At 40.5% G+C, this 18,482-nt stretch overlaps 1 protein-coding gene across 8 annotated transcripts in view; it reads right to left on the reverse strand.

The window, feature by feature from the left end:
* ESR2 (estrogen receptor 2) overlaps positions 1–18,482 on the reverse strand; it is an 83,747-nt gene that overhangs the window by 51,670 nt on the left and 13,595 nt on the right. For all 8 annotated transcript variants that reach the window (XR_008508141.1, XR_006795097.1, XM_064571160.1 and 5 more), the window contains exons 3-4: positions 16,478–16,650; positions 3,062–3,178 (exon numbers count right to left, since the gene is read on the reverse strand). Coding sequence is in view for 6 of the 8 variants with exons in the window: in XM_064571160.1 (XP_064427230.1) it covers positions 3,062–3,178; positions 16,478–16,650 (290 nt within the window). In the remaining 2 variants the exon portion in view is untranslated. The remainder of the gene's footprint in view (positions 1–3,061; positions 3,179–16,477; positions 16,651–18,482) is intronic.

Consider the following 18,482-nt stretch of genomic DNA (forward strand, 5'->3'; position numbering starts at 1 on the left):
CTCCAGGATCATGACCTGAGCCGAAGGCAGTAGCTTAACCAACTGAGCCACCCAGGCGCCCCTGTTTTTGTTTTTTTAGATTCCACATGTAAGTGAGATCATACAGTATGTGTCTTTCTCTGACTTACTTCACTTAGCATAATACCCTCAAGGTCCATCCATGTTGTCATAGATGAAAGGATTTCTTTGTGTGTGTTTTTTAATGGCTGGATAACGTTCCATTTTTACACACACACACACACACACCAAATTCTTTATCCATTTACCTGTCAATGGACACTTAGGTTGTTCCCATGCCTTGGCTATTATAAATAATGCTGCTAGGAACATGGGGGCGCAGATATCTTTCTGAGTGAGTGTCATGAAAGATTTTTTTAACTACATCTCTGTACTCTGCCTGGGCAAGACTGTACTGCATTAAAACTCCTCATAATTTATATGAACTTTTCAAAGAGGGGGAGAGAAAGGAAGGAAAACGAAAATTTAGTACCAAACACTGTGCTAGGTCTTTTTTTTTTTTTTAAGATTTTATTTATTTATTTGAGAGAGAGAGAGCATGAGAGGGGGGAGGGTCAGAGGGAGAAGCAGACTCCCTGCCGAGCAGGGAGCCCGATGTGGGACTCGATCCCGGGACTCCAGGATCATGACCTGAGCCGAAGGCAGTCGCTTAACCAACTGAGCCACCCAGGCGCCCCTGTGCTAGGTCTTTACGTCTTTTTTTCACATGCATTCCTCACAAAACTCCATGAAACAGATATCTTCTTTTCAGAGATAAGAAAACCGAGCGTCAGGGGTGCCTGGGTGGCTCAGTCATTAAGTGTCTGCCTTCGGCTCAGGTCATGATCCCGGGGTCCTGGGATCGAGCCCCACATCGGGCTCCTTGCTCAGCCAGGAGCCTGCTTCTCCCTCTCCCAATCCCCCTGCTTGTGTTCCCTCTCTAGCTGTCTCTCTGTGTCAAAAAAAAAAAAAAAAAAGTATAAAAAATAAATAAAAAAGAAAACCAAGGGCCAGAAAGGTTAAGTTTGAGCATAGTCACAGTTCAAGAAGTAATGAGACAAAAAATGAGCTTCAGTCTTTGGAAGTCCTGGCCTCTTGTTCTTCCCGCCACATACACCGCCCCCTGCAGGCGGATTATGCAGGTGCTCCTGCCCTGGTCCCAAACCACCAGGGCTATGGCTAGCCGTCCAACAGAAAGTAGGACAATAAGAGCATTCTTATCCTAAGACTAAATTGTAAATCACTTTTTAAAAAATACACTCACCTTAAAATATTAACTTAAAACATGAAACATTGATTTGCAATCTTTTGTCAAAGGGCTAAGGCTTTCTCCTTCAGTACCTCCACCAATTAAATCACAAGTAACTTGTCTACATAGGCCACGTCCGTGATACACTGTCTCTGAATTTTCAATTCCACCTTCCTTAAAACAGAGCAAGAGCTTAGGCACTCATAAAGCAATCCAAATTCAGATTTTTTCTAGGGTTTATGACCCCTCCCCCCCAATCTCACTCATATCTAATTCCATAGCTACTAGTCCTTTACAGTTAATGCAAGCACTACACCCAACATGGGGCTTAACTCACAACCCCGAGATGAAGACTCGACTGAGCCAGCCAGGTGCCCCTCCTGTACAGTTTTATCCAAAGCTTTCACAGAAATGATTGTCTTTTCCTACTCATATTTCATATGCTTGCATAAATTCTAATTAAATTATATAATTTGACAGTTACAATGAGTGGAAACAGGTTTTGGAAGAAACCCACTGGTTACTGATAAAGGTATAACTGAAGGCGGGGGAGCAGAAATGCTCGAATGTTTTAGAGAATTACCAGTACACACTGGTCATGGGTATTGGCAGGGTATTTTACAAAGAAAACAGAAAACATCAGTGATTCTAGAGGACTTCTGCTATACTACAATATAGCTGGATGAGATGTCTTATCTATTATATACATTTTTTAAAAAGGACAGAGAGGGGCGCCTGGGTGGCTCAGTCGTTAAGCGTCTGCCTTGGCTCAGGTCATGATCCCAGGGTCCTGGGATCGAGCCCCGCTTGGCGGGAAGCCTGCTTCTCTCTCTCCACTCCCCCTGCTTGTGTTCCCTCTCTCGCTGTGGGTCTCTCTCTGTCAAATAAATAAATAAAATCTTTAAAAAAAAAAAAAAAAAGGACAGAGAATGTTCAAAAGGCAGAGCTCCTAAGAGACTGTCAGGGAGAAAAGAGACTCTTGTTTTAAATTTTTCAAATAGTTACAAAGAGATAAATTACAACTAACCACAGGCAAAATATTGACTAGCAGAGTAACGGGAAAAGTACAGGCAGAGCTAATGTGAGTGCGCATAAACCAGCAAGTGTGTACAAACGAATGAATCAAGTTAGCCAGGTGGAGAGAGCAGGATGTAGGCATTCTTGTCAGCTGTTACTCTAATGTGCCCATTTTTCTTTGTTTTTCATGGATGTATGCACCTATGTGTGGATACACACACACGTATGATATGAAGACATACCCTCGTAACGCAGAATCTATGTTCTATGTGCTTTCCATAGTTCTATCATGTTTCTGACTCCTCTACAGATCTTCTCTAGAAAGCTAATAGAGGATAGGCACAAGTCTTTCCCATAGCTATCCAAGTAACCCACCAGACACTCTACTTTCTTGTCACAGCTTTCCCTGTGAACATTTACCAGAACTTCCTCCTTAGACCTCTCAAGGCCTCAGGCTGATGGTCATCCAACCCAGTTGCGTACTTCAGTGGCCAGAGTTCTCAAATTCATGCAGCAGCCCATTGTGTTGTCAGACTACTTGAATCGTAGAAAGATCTTCCCTATATTGGGCCAAGATGTGCCTCCCATAACCCGTTCCTGTTTACCTCCGCTCTGTCCTCCGCAGCTACAGGGAATAAGTCAGTGCCCCCTCCAGTGGGACAGAATACACATACTTGAAGATAATGACCAAGTCCTAAATCTCCTCTCACGCAGGCTACCTGTCCCCAGTCCCTCCGCCTGTCCTGACAGAGCTGTCAGCGTGGCCCACACATGATGAAAGGGGAAGCGAAAACTCACCACACTTGACCATCCCCACTTCATAGCACTTCCGAAGTCGGCAGGCCTGGCAGCTTTTGCGTCGATTCTTATCTATCGTACACTGATTTGTAGCTGGGCAAATGTAATCATTATGTCCTACAGCAGAGGGGAAAAAAAAAAGGCAGGCTATTGTTACAATATTTTGATTAAATATCTTCCCAGTCAACAACACTGATAATGCTACTCAGCTGAGAGGTAGGCGACATCCTCTTAATGACAGGTACGGGTACAAAGGCCAAAGTTCGGTCTCATGAGTGCCTTGTTGGTGAGTCAAGAGAACCTAGGAATATTTCCGTATCTTACTCTTTGACTAATAGGCTATTCTCCACCTGTTCTTCGAATTCTCAAGAGATACATTAGAAATATTCTCCTGTGGACATGGAAAGTGAGACAGTCGCCTGAAACTGGTGCTGTAAATCACAGAATCTCCTCAAGAACAGGACTTGTGCCTCAGGTCGCCAAATTCAACCGCTTATATCCTTTCATGTATATCCCTCTTGGGAACTGAACATGATATTTTTATGGGAATTCATAGTCAAATAAGAGAATGAAACTAATCAATAAGAGGACCAAGAAATGAGCAACCTGAAGAACCAAAAGAACTGCCACTTGAGGCTGGTGGTGATTATTGTTCTCAATTCCCCACTGCCTCCCTCAGCCCTGTGACCTCGAAGTGCACTCGAGCGGGCAGAGTGTGCTTGCCCACCGACTGATGTTGAGGTTGGCCATGAAACTTGTTTTAGCCAGTGGTACGTTAGTAGATGGAATACTCCAACAGTCTGGCTTGGCCTCTTGAGCTCCCAAGAGGAAAAAAAAAAAAATGCCTCAGGTAGTCGCTGGCCCAAGGAGAATGTGGAAACACATGGCGCAGACCGGAACTCAACCCAGAGCTCAGAGCCGAGCCTTGAGAAGTAGAGCCACCCTCCCTGACCACCGGACCAAAAAACATGGTTCCACGATTGGACCAAAATCAAGTTTTATAATTCTCTCCCACTTTAGGTAGATTCCAGTAACACTTGTTCAACCAAACACAAATTCAGTTGTTTGTGACTTTGCCACCATTCCCTGAGCTGGCCTGGGGTGGCAGCAAAGGTGTAGACTGCACAGTTCTAGAAACAGGAGGACAGCTTTCCCCAGAGATGCAAAAACCATTGCCCCGACATGGGGCTCAACCTCACAAACCTGAGATCGTGACCTGAACTGAAATCAAGAGTCAGATGCCAGCCACGTACAGGAAACCTGGAATGCCAATATTTCTGACATACCTACTGATTTCCAGATCCTTTATCATTTCATGTAATCCTATAACTTCCCTATGAAGAGCTAGGATTCCCATTTTTCCAAAGAAAACAAGTTAGCTCAGTTCAATAATCTCCTTAAGGTCATGGTTTTAGTTTTCCATGCTGCATAACAAATTTCTACAAACTTATAAGCTTAAAACCAAACGAATTTATTATCTCGTTTCCATGAGTCAAGAATCCAGGCACAGGGACGCCTGGGTGGCTCAGTTAAGCGTCTGCCTTCGGCTCAGGTCACGATCCCTGGGCCCTGGGATCAAGTCCCGCATCAGGGTCCTTGCTCAGCAGTCTGCTTCTCCCTCTTCCTCTACAGCTCCCCCTGCTTGTGCACTCTCTGACAAATAAATAAAATCTTATATTAAAAAAAAAAAAAAAATCCAGGCACAGCTTACTCTACTCAGTGTTTCAAAAGGCTGCAATCAAGGTGTTGGCTGGGCTGTGGTTTCATCGGAAGCTCAGGGTCTTCTTCCAAGCTCATACAAGAGGTTTGTAGAATCAGCTCCTTGCAGCTGTCGGACCAAGGTTCCCATTTTCTTGCTGGCCATCAGCCGGGCACTGCTGTCTACTCGTAGAGGAACCAGTTCCCCACCCAAAAGCAGTTCGCAGCATGATGCTTGCTTTCTTCCAGGCCAGGAGGGGCATTTCTCTGACTTCTAGTCTGTCTTCACTCCGCTAGGATGGAGTCTTACAAAAGTATAGCATAATCATAAGACTCCCCCAATACCACTTGCCATATAAGATAACCCAACTGCTGAAGCAACTCTCATATTTACAGGTTCCACACACACTCAAGAGTAGGGTGTAAAATATGAGGAATTCTTAATCTCAGGAAACAAACTGAGGGTTGCTAGAGTGGTGGGGGGTGGGAGGGATGGGGTGCCTGGGTAATAGACATTGGGGAGGGTATGTGCTATGGTGAGCACTGCGAACTGTGTAAGACTGTTGAATCACAGATCTGTACCTCTGAAACAAATAATACATGTTAAAAAAAAAAAAAAGAAGATAGCAGGAGGGGAAGAATGAAGGGGAGGAAATCGGAGGGGGAGACAAACCATGAGAAACTATGGACTCTGAAAAACAAACTGAGGGTTCTGGGCGGGGGGGGGGAGGGGTTAGCCCAATGATGGGTATTAAGGAGGGCACATTCTGCATGGAGCACTGGGTGTTATACGCAAACAATGAATCATGGAACACATCAAAAATTAATGATGTAATGTATGGTGATTAACATAATAAAATAAATTAAAAAAATAAAAGAGTAGGAGGTAATATAAGGTATAACTTTTTTTTTAAAAAGAATAGATAATTATCGTTACTGCTTTTATCCTCACTTATAATATTCAAAACTATATTTTAAAAGCCAAGACATATTTCCAATCAGAAACTTTCGATTGTCCTGTAGAACATAATGCTTTATGGCTAGAAGGTAAATGTAACCCCACAGTACTTTCCATTGCAATAGCAATCTTTTAAAGACCTTCTAAAAATTCAAAGGACAATATATGAATGTCATCCTTTTGGGTTTTATAAAGAGGTTTATAACAGTAAGGGACAAGAAGTTCATTTTTTTTCTCTTCTCAGTTTATTTTAAAAGGTCATTTTACTTAAAAAAATCAGAAAGCACAGTCATATGAACACACTAAATAAAAAATAGCCTAGAAAATGTCTTATGCAAGAAGGTCAGGGTAATTGAATTCACTTCTGACAAAAAAGAAAAAAGTCCTCCTCAAACTACACGAACTACCTTACATATTAAAATGGTTTTCTTGGAGTACCAGGGTGGCTCAATCAGTTAAGCATCTGACTCTTGATTTCAGTTCAGGTCACGATCTCAGGTTTGTGAGATTGAGCCCCATGTCGGGCTCTGTGCTCAGTGCGGAGTCTGCTTGGGGATTCTCTCTCTCCCTCTTTCTCTGCCCCCTCCCCCTAAAAAAAATTAATAAAATGGTTTTCTTGTCCCATGCAACAGTTGAGAAGCACACTATTCCATACTAATAGAACTCAGAAAAGTTCAAAGCAAAATTAAAAGCAAAATATGTACCTAATTCTTTAACATATAAAGCTTTACAGGAAAATGTGCTTTTTATAATCTAAAACATAGCAGATTATCTCTGTACTCTCTACAAATTGAGTCTGTCTGAACACCTGTTGTCATTTATATCCAACCACATGGTGGGGAGAGATAGCTCTGGACTTGGGATCAGAAGATCTGAGTTTCAGCTCAGTTCAGCCTCCCGGTCTTGGTCACTTCAAAAATAGAACAAGGTTTATTACCCGCACCCTCCCTGGCACGCTTCTTCCTCAACAGCAGTCAACGACCTTGCATCTTATTCCCTCAGGACATCCTTCATGACTTCAAGGCCAAATAAGTCCCAAGTAACGGAATATGTGCCTCCAAGGTAAGAATCTTCTACATAGGGACGCCTGGGTGGCTCAGTTGGTTAAGCGTCTGACTTTGGCTCGGGTCATGATCCCAGGGTCCTGGGATCGAGTCCCGCATCGGGCTCCCTGCTCAGTGGGGAGCCTGCTTCTCCCTCTGCCTGCCGCTCCCCCTGCTTGTGCTCTGTCAAATAAAATCCTAAAAAAAAAAGAATCTTCTACGTAACCTACCAACTGTCAGAGCTTCCCATTTAAAGCTCAGCCTCTAAAGCCGTAAAAAGCAAAGCGTTAAAGATCCGTGAGTAGCACTCAAATAGATTTTAACTCTCAAAGGACAATGATAAAACGTTATTATGATTACCAGTATGAAAGTAAATAGAATAGTATTACTGCTATATATGGAAATAAAATGAATAGCCCAAAAGAATGAAATTTACAGAAATACCCCGGAGAAATGTACCTGGTATATATATTAATTTTTTTTTAAAGATTTTATTTATTTATTTGACAGAGAGAGACACAGTAAGAGAGGGAACACAAGCAGGGGGAGTGGGAGAGGGAGAAGCAGGCTTCCCGAGGAGAAGGGAGCCCGATGCGGGACTCGATCCCAGGACCCTGGGACCACGACCTGAGCCGAAGGCAGACGCTTAACGACTGGGCCACCCAGGTGCCCCAGATATATATATTCTTAAAAAACTAACAAAACTGTATAAGAGATAGGAAATGCCTAAATAACTGGAGACATAACGTGTTCTTGATGAGAAGACTATTACAAAGATTCCTTCCAAAATAATTCTTAGGTTTAACAAAATCTCCACTTTTTTTTAACATTAAGGATAGGAGGCCACTTAATAAAATTACTCTAATGTTCCTATGAATAAACAAAAGAAAATAGCCAGGATGCTTTTAAAATAGGAGGTATATATATTGGTGTGTATTAAAATGTGTTACAAAATAATAATAGTAAAAGTAAAAAATAAAACTAAAATAGTTAAAATAATGTGGTACTTATAAGAATGAAGAACTAGGTCAACAGAACAGAATAAAACAGTATATATAAGTATTTAATATATTATAGAAAAAAAGGTTAATGAACACATGAAAAGATGCTCAAAAAGATCAGTAATCAGGGAAACTCAAATTAAAACAACAACGAGACACAATTATATACCCAATAGAATATCTAAAATTAAAAAGGCTGACGGGACGCCTGGGTGGCTCAGTTGGTTAAGCGACTGCCTTCAGCTCAGGTCATGATCCTGGAGTCCCTGGATCGAGTCCCGCATCGGGCTCCCTGCTCAGCAGGGAGCCTACTTCTGCCTCTGACCCTCCCCCCTCTCATGTGCTCTCTCTCTCTCATTCTCTCTGTCTCAAATAAATAAATTAAAAAAAATCTTTAAAAAAAAAAAAAAAGGCTGACGATATCAAGGATTTTTACAAGGATGGAGAGCAACTGGAAGTCTCATATGTTATTGTTGAGAATACAACATGGTTCAACTACTTTGGAAACAGTTTGCTGGTTTCTTATAAAATTAAACATATGCCTATCCTACAACCAGCAATTTTACTCCTAGGCATTTCCCCAAGAGAAACGAAAATATAGGTCTACAGAGAGGGATATGCATGAACACTCATAGAAGTTTTATTCAAAATAGCACAAAGCTGGAAACACTCCAAATGAATAAACTATGGTACATCTATATATTGGAATAATATCCAGTGACAAAAAGAAATGAACCACTGGTACAAACAACAACATGGATAAATCTTAAAAGCATCATAATAAGTGAAAGAGGCAACACACAGATGGTTACATACTTTATGATTCAATTCTATGATATTCTAGCAAAAGGCAAAACTATAGGGAAAGAAAATAGATCAACGGCTACCAGGCCTTGGGAGGTTGGGGGGAAATTGGCTGCAATGGGCCTGCAGGAACTTTTTGGGCTGATGGTAATAGTCCAGATCTTAATTATGGTGGTAGTTAAATGGCTACATGCATTTTCAAAATTCATAAAACTATACAATCAAAATAGAGGAATTTTACTATATGTAAATTATATCTCAAATTCAACTAAAAAAATAAGCTCCCCTATTTTAAAAAAAGTCAATGAAAATGAATAGATTTAATAAAACAATGTGGAGAAAATTGACTAAGATAAAAACATTTAATTTTTTCCTTTTTAGTTTTATTTTACTGAAGTGTAATTAACATACAATGTTATATTAGCTTCGGGTGTATAACTTTTTTTTTTTTTTTTAACCAGAAGATGGGTTTATTTGGGAATAAAAGAGAATTACAATCCAGGACAAACAAGCTGTGGTAAAACCATAAGCAAATCTGGGAAACAAAAGCTCAGGTGTATAACATGTTGATTCAACAATTGTATACATTACTCAGTGCACACCATGTAAGTGTAGTCCTCATCTGTCACCCTACGATGTTTTTACAATACCATTGATTATATTCCATATGCTGTACTTTTTATCTCTGTGACTTATTTATTTTATAACTGAAGTTTGTATCCCTTAATCCCCTTTATTTCACCCATTCCCCCACCACACACCCTTCTGGTAACCACTGGTTTGTTCTCTGTATTTGAAAGTCTGTTTGGGGGGGGAGGGGTTGTGTTTTGCTCATTTGCTTTATTTTTAGATCCTATATGTAAGTGAAATCATATGGTATTGGGATGCCTGGGTGGCTCAGTCGGTTAAGCATCTGCCTTCAGCTCAGGTCATGATCCCAGGGTCTTGGGATCGAGTCCCGCATCAGGGTCCTTGCTCAGCGGGGAGCCTGCTTCTCCCTATGCCTCCTGCTCTCCCTGCTGGTGCTCACACTCTCTCTTGCTGACAAATAAATAAAATCTTAAAAAAAAAAAAAAAAGTGGGGGGGGGGGCGCCTGGGTGGCTCAGTTGGTTAAGCGACTGCCTTCGGCTCAGGTCATGATCCTGGAGTACCGGGATCGAGTCCCGCATCGGGCTCCTTGCTCAGCAGGGGGTCTGCTTCTCCCTCTGCCCTCTTCCCTCTCGTGCTCTCTGTCTCTCATTCTCTCTCTCAAATAAATAAATAAAATCTTTAAAAAAAAAAAAAGAAATCACATGGTATTTGTCTTTCTAGGTCTTAGTTCACTTAGCATTATACCTTCTAAGTCCATCCATGTTGCTGCAAATGGCAAGATCTCATCCTTTTTATGGCTGAGTAATATTTCATTGTATATGTAACTTCTTTATCCATTCATCTATTGATGGACACCCAGACTGTTACCATATCTTGGCTATTGTAAATAATGCTGCAATAAACACAGCAGTGCACATCTCTTTTTGAATGAGTGTTTTTGTTCTCTCTGGATAAATATCCAGGAGTGGAATTATTAGATCATATGACAATCCTATTTTTAATGTTTTGAGGAACCTCCATACTGTTTTCCACAGCGGCTGCACCAATTTACATTCCCACCAATAGTACATGAGAGTTCCCTTTCTCCACATCCTCACCAACACTTGTTGTTTCTTGTGGGTTTTATTTTAGCCATTCTGACTGGTGTGAGGTGATATCTCACTGTGGTTTTGATTTGCATTTCCCTGATGATTAGTGATATTGAGCATCTTTTTACATGTCTGTTGACCATCTGTATGTCTTCTTTGGAAAAATGTCTATTCAGGTCCTCTGCCCATTTTCCAACTGGATTACTATTAATTTTTGGTGTTGAGTTGTAGAAGTTCTTTATAGATTTTGGATACTAACCCCTTAATGGATATATCATTGCAAATACCTTCTCCCATTCAGCAGATTGACTTTTTGTTTTGTTGATGGTTTCCTTCACTGGGCAAAAGCTTATTATTTGGGTGTAGTCCCAACAGTTCATTTTTGCTTTTGTTTCCCTTGCCTCAGGAGACATACCTAGAAAAATGTTGCGAAGGCTGATGTCAGAGATATTACCGCCTACGCTTTCTTCTAGGAGTTTTATGGTTTTATGTCTCACATTTTAGGTCTTTAATCCATTTTGAGTTTATTTTTGTATATGGTATAAGAAAATGGTCTAGTTTCTGGGGCGCCTGAGTGGCTCAGTTGTTAAGCGTCTGCCTTCGGCTCAGGTCATGATCCCAGGGTCCTGGGATCGAGTCCCACATCGGGCTCCCTGCTCTGCGGGAAGCCTGCTTCTCCCTCTCCCACTCCCTCTGCTTGTGTTCCCTCTTTCGCTGTGTCTCTGTCAAATAAATAAATAAAATCTTTAAAAAAAAAAAAGGTCTAGTTTCATCCTTTTGCAGGTAGCTGCCCAGTTTTCCCAGCACCATTTATTGAGGAAGCTGTTTTTCCCCATTATACATTCTTGCCACTTTTGTTGATGATTCATTGACCATATAATCATGGTTTATTTCTGGGCTCTCTATTCTGTTCCATCAGTCTATGCGTCTGTTTTTGTGCCAGTACCATACTGTTTTGATTACTATAGCTAGGTAGTATATCTTGAAATCTGGGATTGTGGTACCTCCAGCTTTGGTCTTTCTCAAGATTGCTTTCGTTAGGGCGCCTGGGTGGCTCAGTTGGTTGGGCGACTGCCTTCGGCTCAGGTCATGATCCTGGAGTCCCGGGATCGAGTCCTGCATCGGGCTCCCTGCTCTGCAGGGAGTCTGCTCCTCCCTCTGACCCTCCCCCCTCTCATGTGCTCTCTCTCTCATTCTCTCTCTCTCAAATAAATAAATAAAATCTTTAAAAAAAAAAAAACAAAGATTGCTTTCGTTACTCAGGGTCTTTCATACCAATTTCAGTATTATTTGTTCTAGCTCTGTGAAAGATGCTGTTGGTATTTTGATAGGGAATCCAATGAATCCATAGATTACTTTGGGTAGTATGGACACTATCAGTATTTGTTCTTTCAATCCATGAGCATGGGATATCTTTCCATTTGCTTATGTCATCTTCAATTTCTTTCATCAGTGTATTATAGTTTTCAGAGTACAAGTCTTTCATCTCCTTGGTTAAGTTTATTCCTTGGTATTTTATTATTTTTTGGTGCAATTGTAAATGGGATGGTTTTCTTCATTTCTTTCTGCTACTTCATTATTAGTGTATAGAAATGCACCAGATTTCTGTAATTTTGTATCCTGCAACTTTACTTAATTCACTTATCTACTGGTTTTTGGTGGAGTTTTTAGGGTTTTCTACATATAATATCATGTCATCCACAAATAGTGAAAGTTTTACTTTTTCCTTACAAAATTGGATGCCTTTTATTTGTTGTTTTGTGTGATTGCTGTGGCTAGAACTTCCAGCACTATGTTGAATAAAAGTGGTGAGAGTGGACATCCTTGTCTTGTTCCTGATCTTAAAGGAAAAGCTCTCAGTTTTTCACCATTGAGTACGATGTTAGCTTTGGGTTTTTCATATATGGCTTTTATTATGTTGAGATATCCTCTGTCTAAACCTCCTTTGTTGAGAGTTTTTATTATGAATAATGATAATATGATAAATACATTTCATTCTTACTTCATTCAATATACAGAAAGAATTGGGTGGCCATTTTCAGTTACTGCAATGTATTTTATATCAGAGGATGCCAAAAATATGAAGAGTTAATTGCTTACATAGTAAGCAATTGTAAAAGCACTCACTCTTTCCCTTCTGCACACTTAGAATATGACCTTTCTTTCCCCTTTCCCAATAGTTTCTTGGCTCACGCAGTAGGAAGGAATGACATGCAGAAAGCAGAGGAAACTCCCTTGTCATTGTAATCAGCCATAGTCTAAGAGTTCAAAGATATTTTAGGTAGAGATTTTTTCCCAACAGCAAATAAAAAGGATCCTTTTCAAAGGATATAGTTAGTTGTATTGGGTCAAGATTTCCTTAAGGAATAAAATTCTGGAATCTCAACAAGATAGAAAATTGTCATCATGTCAAGAGTTCAGTTCTAAATTTTAGAAATCTGAATTGTTCATGCTATATGATAGCAGGGAAGTAGGCCTGGCCTTATAATTTACTACTACAATTATCATAAGAAAAATATTAAAGCACTAAATATGTTAAATACAGAATGAAAAGTTTTGTGTATAAATTATAAATAAGCAAATAATACAACTTACGTTTTGATAATATTTGATGACATAGGCCTCCTTTATCTGTGATGGGTTTTTTTTTTCAATAAAATTAAGTTTGGAAATGGCAGAGGGCCCTGATCCACCCAACTATGAAGATTTTAGAGAATGTGGGTTTAAATATTAGAAAATACAAAGAAGAAGGAAAAGATGTTGATATCTCAATACAGAAGAGTTAAAACTAGAATATCTTAAATTTGCATGATGTTTATAAATGACTGAATATTTTCACATAGCCAACTTCATTTTTTATTTTTATTTTTTTAAAGATTTATTTACCTATTTATTTAGAGAGAGAGTGTATGGAAGTTGGAGGAGGGGCAGAGGGAGAGGCAGAAAGAGAATCTCAAGCAGACTCCCCACTGAGCATGAAGCCTGACACAGGGCTCAAACCCATGACCCTGAGATCATGACCTGAGCCAAAATCAAGAGTCTGACACTAAGCCAACTGGGCCACCCAGGTGCCCCCATTTCATCTTTAGAACAATTCTGTATCTCCATTTCACTGAAGAGGAAACAGGCTAGGAGGTAAAGTCATAGAGCTACTAAGTGGAAGATCCAGGAAAAATAGGTGGTCCTCTAAACAGGGTGAATTTCAGGGGATCTGCAGGAAGGTAACTCTTAACTACTAACATTCTACCCTTCACCACCGTCTAGATTCTATCAGGAGCCATCCCACCATCATGATTCTTACGCATGCCAAATATTAAACATAAGTCAAAGGAAGAAACAATCTTTGTAATTCCTAACGAGCACATTTTTTCCAAGCTTTATCTTCACAAGGGTTGTAACTAGGGACTTCTGAGGAAGATGGCAGAATAGGAAGATCTTAAGCTCACCTCATCCCATGGATACAACTAGATAACACCCCATCAGTGTAAATAATCCAGAAAATGACCCAAAGACTTGCAGAACAGACTCTCCACAGATAAATGTAGAGAAGAGGCCACACTGAAGAGGATAGGAAGGATGAAAAGGTAGTTGGGAGCTGCCTATGCAGACAGACCTATGGGACTGTCCACGGGAGGGAGGGACCTGCAGGCTTGGAGAGGGAAGAGGAATAGACTATCACACCAAGTACCCCACGTATGGGGAACTCACACAGTTAAGATGAATTCCCATAACATTTGGCTTTGAAAACCAGAGGGGGGTAATTTTAGGAGTTCTTACAATGAACAGGGCTGATCAGGTGGAACTCTAAAAATCAGCAGGCTTGGCTCTGAGAGAGCTAGGAAGGCAAGAAGAAACAGAGTCTCTGCCCTTAAAGAGATAGCACAACAAACAGCCCTATGGGGATACAGCATAGAAGCAGCAGTTTGAAAAATGCCCGGGGTGTATGGGAGGGAGATTTGTTTACTAATCTCAGAGTATGTGTTGGAGGGACAGGGATCGCTGGCAGACTTCTCCAGGAACAAAGGAGCTGGTGTGTGCCCTCTCCCTGCCCCGCACCCCATAGGTCTGTTTAGCTCCCTGATCTAACTCAACTCAAGCCCAAGGCGGCCCCAGATTTGCCCATTAACAATGCAGCAACCAAATCCTGCCCACAACAGGCAAAGAGAGCCATTGCAGACAACTGGCCTAAGGCAAAAGCAGCTCAGCCACCATAGTAGGGTGCATACAACACACATAAGGTGACACCCCTGAAGTGCCAGGTCTGGTGAACAGGGGACACTGCACTGCAGGGCACTAGAGAACCTCTTCTTCATAAGGCCACTACTTACAAGATCAGGAGACATAGACATAGAAACAGACACAGAGGGCGCCTGGGTGGCTCAATTGGTTAAGTGACTGCCTTCGGCTCACATGATCGCGGAGTCCTGGGATCGAGTCCCACATTGGGCTCCCGGTTCAGCGGGGAGCCTGCTTCTCCCTCTGACCCTCTCCCCTCTTATGATGTTTCTCTCTCTCTCTCAAATAAATAAATAAATAAAATCTTAAAAAAAAAGAAAGAAAGAAACAGACACAGAGAGCTAGACAAAATGAGGAGTCAGAGGAACATGTTCCAAATGAAAGAACAGAACAAAATCATAGCAAGAGACCTAAATGAAACAGATAAGAAATTCTCTATCAGGCATGTTACTTATTTATTTTTAAAGATTTTATTTATTTACCTGAGTGAGAGAGAGAGAGAGCACAAGAGGGTCAGAGGGCGAAGCAGTCTCCCCACTGAGCAGAGAGCCCAATGCAGGGCTCAATCCCAGGACTCCAGGATCACGATCTAGGCTGAAGGCAGATACTTAATGCACTGAGCCACCCAAGTGCCCCACCTGATAGAGAATTTACAGTAATGGTCATAAAGATACTCACTGGACTGGAGAAAAGAGTGGAGGACCTCAGTGAAACTCCTAACAAAGAAATAGAAAACATAAAAAAGAACCAATCAGAGATGAACAACTCAATAACTAAAGGTAAAAATGCACTCAATGGAATAAATAGTACACTAGAAGAAACAGAAGAACAGATCAGCCACCTGGAGGACAGAGTAATGGAGAGCAATCAAGCTGAACAGGAGAGAGGGGGAAAAAAAATAAAAAATGAAAACAGACTTAGGGAACTAAGTAACACCATCAAGCATAACATTTGCATTATAGAGGTCCCAGAAGGAGAAGAGAGGGAAAATGGGGCAGAAAATGTGTTTGAAGAGATAATAGCTGAAAACTTCCTGTATGTGGGGAAAGAAATAGAAATGCAGATCCAGGAGGCACAGAGAGCCCTCAACAAAATCAACCCAAGGAGGTCCACACCAAGACACATAATAATTAAAATGGCAAAAAGTAATGATAGAATTTTAAAAGCAGCAATAGAAAAGAGTTACATACAAGGGAACCCCCATAAAGCTGTCAACTGATCTTCCAGCAGAAACTTTGCAGGCCAGAAGAGAGTGGCATAATACACTCCAAGTGCTGAAAGAAAAATACCTACAGCCAAGAATACTCTATCCAGCAAGGCTAGCATTCAGAATAGAAAGATAAAGAGTTTCCCACACAAACAAAAGTTACAGGAATTTATGACCACTAAACCAGCCCTACAAGAAATGTTAAAGGGGACCCTCTGAATGGAAAGACCATAAGCAGGAATAAGAAAAGTAGTAAGCACAAAAGTAAAATTAAATGTATCTATAAAAATCAGCCAAGGGATTCATAAAATAAAAGGATGTAAAGTATGACACGATATATTTAAAATACAGCAGTGGAGAGGAGTAGGGAGAGAAGTAAAGAATGGGTTCAAATTTAAGAGACCATCAACTTAATGTAAATTACTATATGCATAATATGTTATATACAAACCTAATGGTAACCACAAATCAAAAACCAGTAAGAGATATACGAGAGTTGTAACTAGGTGTCTTTTCCCAAGAAGATGGTGATGGGTGATGGTGGAAAGAGATCCATCCAAGTTCTGGGGCTCTGGAGTAGAGATCCACAATTAAAGATAAGGTGCTCCACACTTGAAACAATCCATTCCACCATCCACCCCATCCCCAAACACACATGATCCTCTAAACTGCTCATCAAGTACTTTGTGTACCAAACAGGCCAATGGTGAAATTTCTGCCAGGTCATCTGCAAAATTATTTGAAAGCAAAAGTGGAAAATTAAAGAAGCAACTAACAATACTCTTGTACCTTGAATGCTTCTTTTAAAAAAGGCCTTACATCCTTCACACGACCAGACTCCATAGTGATATCCAGATGCGTAATCGCTGCAGACCGCACAGAAGTGAGCATCCCTCTTTGAACTTGGACTAGTAACAGGGCTGGCACAACTGCTCCCACTAACTTTCCTTTTCAGTGTCTCTCTGGGGGCAAAGAAAACATTCATTGTAAGACAGCATTAAGAGAAAAGATGGACTTTCTAGAAAAAAAAAATAGCATGAATACTGCGTAATTTACCTCTTTGCCCTCCAGGGCTCATGATAAATATATTCCAAGAAATCTGATCAAGCACAACCTTTGTTGCTGATATCAGATCTATGAAGAGTCACACTATTGGGAATGGCTGATGTTTGAAAGTGGTTCTGCAAGTCTATGCCCATCCATGCAGCACTGATGAGCACTAGTAACTACAGATGGTCAGTTGTAGCCATCAGGTTGCACATCTCTGAGTGTAATAAGTGACCAGAGTAAGTCTTATCCGCAGGTCTGGACCACAAGCAAGGTGTACAGTAGTCTTCCGTAGTTGCTATAATTCATCAACACTGTATGGATGGGCCTAAATTTACCTAACCATTTTCAAGTATTAGTCATTCCCAAGTGTTGCTAAATAGCCCTTCAGAGTTCCCATTTAAATGGGGAACAAAATCTTTCATTCTGCAATGTAAGATGAAGGTCTAGAATGAAAATAACTTTAAGAGGAGTTACAAATGGACTTTAAGTTATACTGAAGTGAATACGATACTCTGGTTTAGAGAGAGAGAGAAAGAGCAGAGAAGAGTAGGGAAGGGTAGAGAGGAGTAGGGAAGGGTAGAGAAGGGCAGGGAAGGGCAGAGAGAAGAAAAAGAGGAGAAGAGAAGGGAAGAAAGTGGACACACGCCTCCTTAGAGAAGGTTTTGATGGAAGCAGGTGCTCAGTGCTGGGGAGAGGGGCAACAGCTCCCATAGAGGAAGGGACAGCCCATGAAGGCAGCACTGGCCGACACAAAAGCACATGTGGCTAGTTCCTAATTTTGCTAGGCCATGTTTCTTTTGGAAAGGAAATGTTAGAGTATGATTGGTTTTAAATGAAGATAATTATACTATGGGTAATATTAGCAGAACTCTGATTAGAGCTCATGCTCAGAAACAAAGGGTCTTCCCTTGAAGGCTGAGTGAAAAACAGTACTGTAAAAAAGTTATATACAATGTTTATATTCTCTTTTACCAACAAAGTTTTTAAAAAAGAAAAATAAAATTACTGTGTAATATGGCTTTCTCAACGTGTTACGACAGCATTTGAAAGTAACAAATTTCAATATCCAATACACAATGACTTAATACTTTGGCGGTTCTAGAAATTTATCTCCTCCTCATCTTTCTCCCTACACAACCTCTTCCCTCCATAGCTATAATTATCATTAAACACATTACAAATTAAATGGAAATAACCATCACGTTACCTTGCTTTTGAAGAGTACAAATACTCTTTTGAGCTTCAAGAAATTTCAACTAAAGTCTACAATTAAGTTTCCCATCAATCTTTATCAAATGTTATTTTAGTTCACTGCTAAAGAGCTTATACCAATTACTGTCTGTCTTTTCAGGCTTTCTATGTCCAGTGTATTTCATGTAAGTAGTAATACTGCCACAGTTGCTTTTATCCTGGACACAATGTGTCATGAATGCTAAATTGTGATTTCACTACAAGAAGGATCTAACTTGAAAGTAAAAATTTCTTTTTCAAACCCACGTCACTTCATCAAGAGAAAAGTGATTTAATTTCAATATTTAATGTCCAAAAAGAACAGTCATGATAGTGAATTCTCCCCACAACCCAGACCTAATAGCTTACTTTTTAGCGAGGATTAAAATATCAGAATAGATATTCTAGAATTCAGAATATTGTATGTGTTAGGTGCTCTAAGTAATCTATGTGATGAATAAAGACCTCGAATAATGCGTATCTTTCTTCTCACTAAATCATAGTGATTTGAATA

Source organism: Mirounga angustirostris, unplaced genomic scaffold, assembly GCF_029215605.1.
Source record: "Mirounga angustirostris isolate CCGP_5_RB_7025 unplaced genomic scaffold, mMirAng1.0.hap1 SCAF_9, whole genome shotgun sequence".
NCBI lineage: Eukaryota > Metazoa > Chordata > Mammalia > Carnivora > Phocidae > Mirounga > Mirounga angustirostris.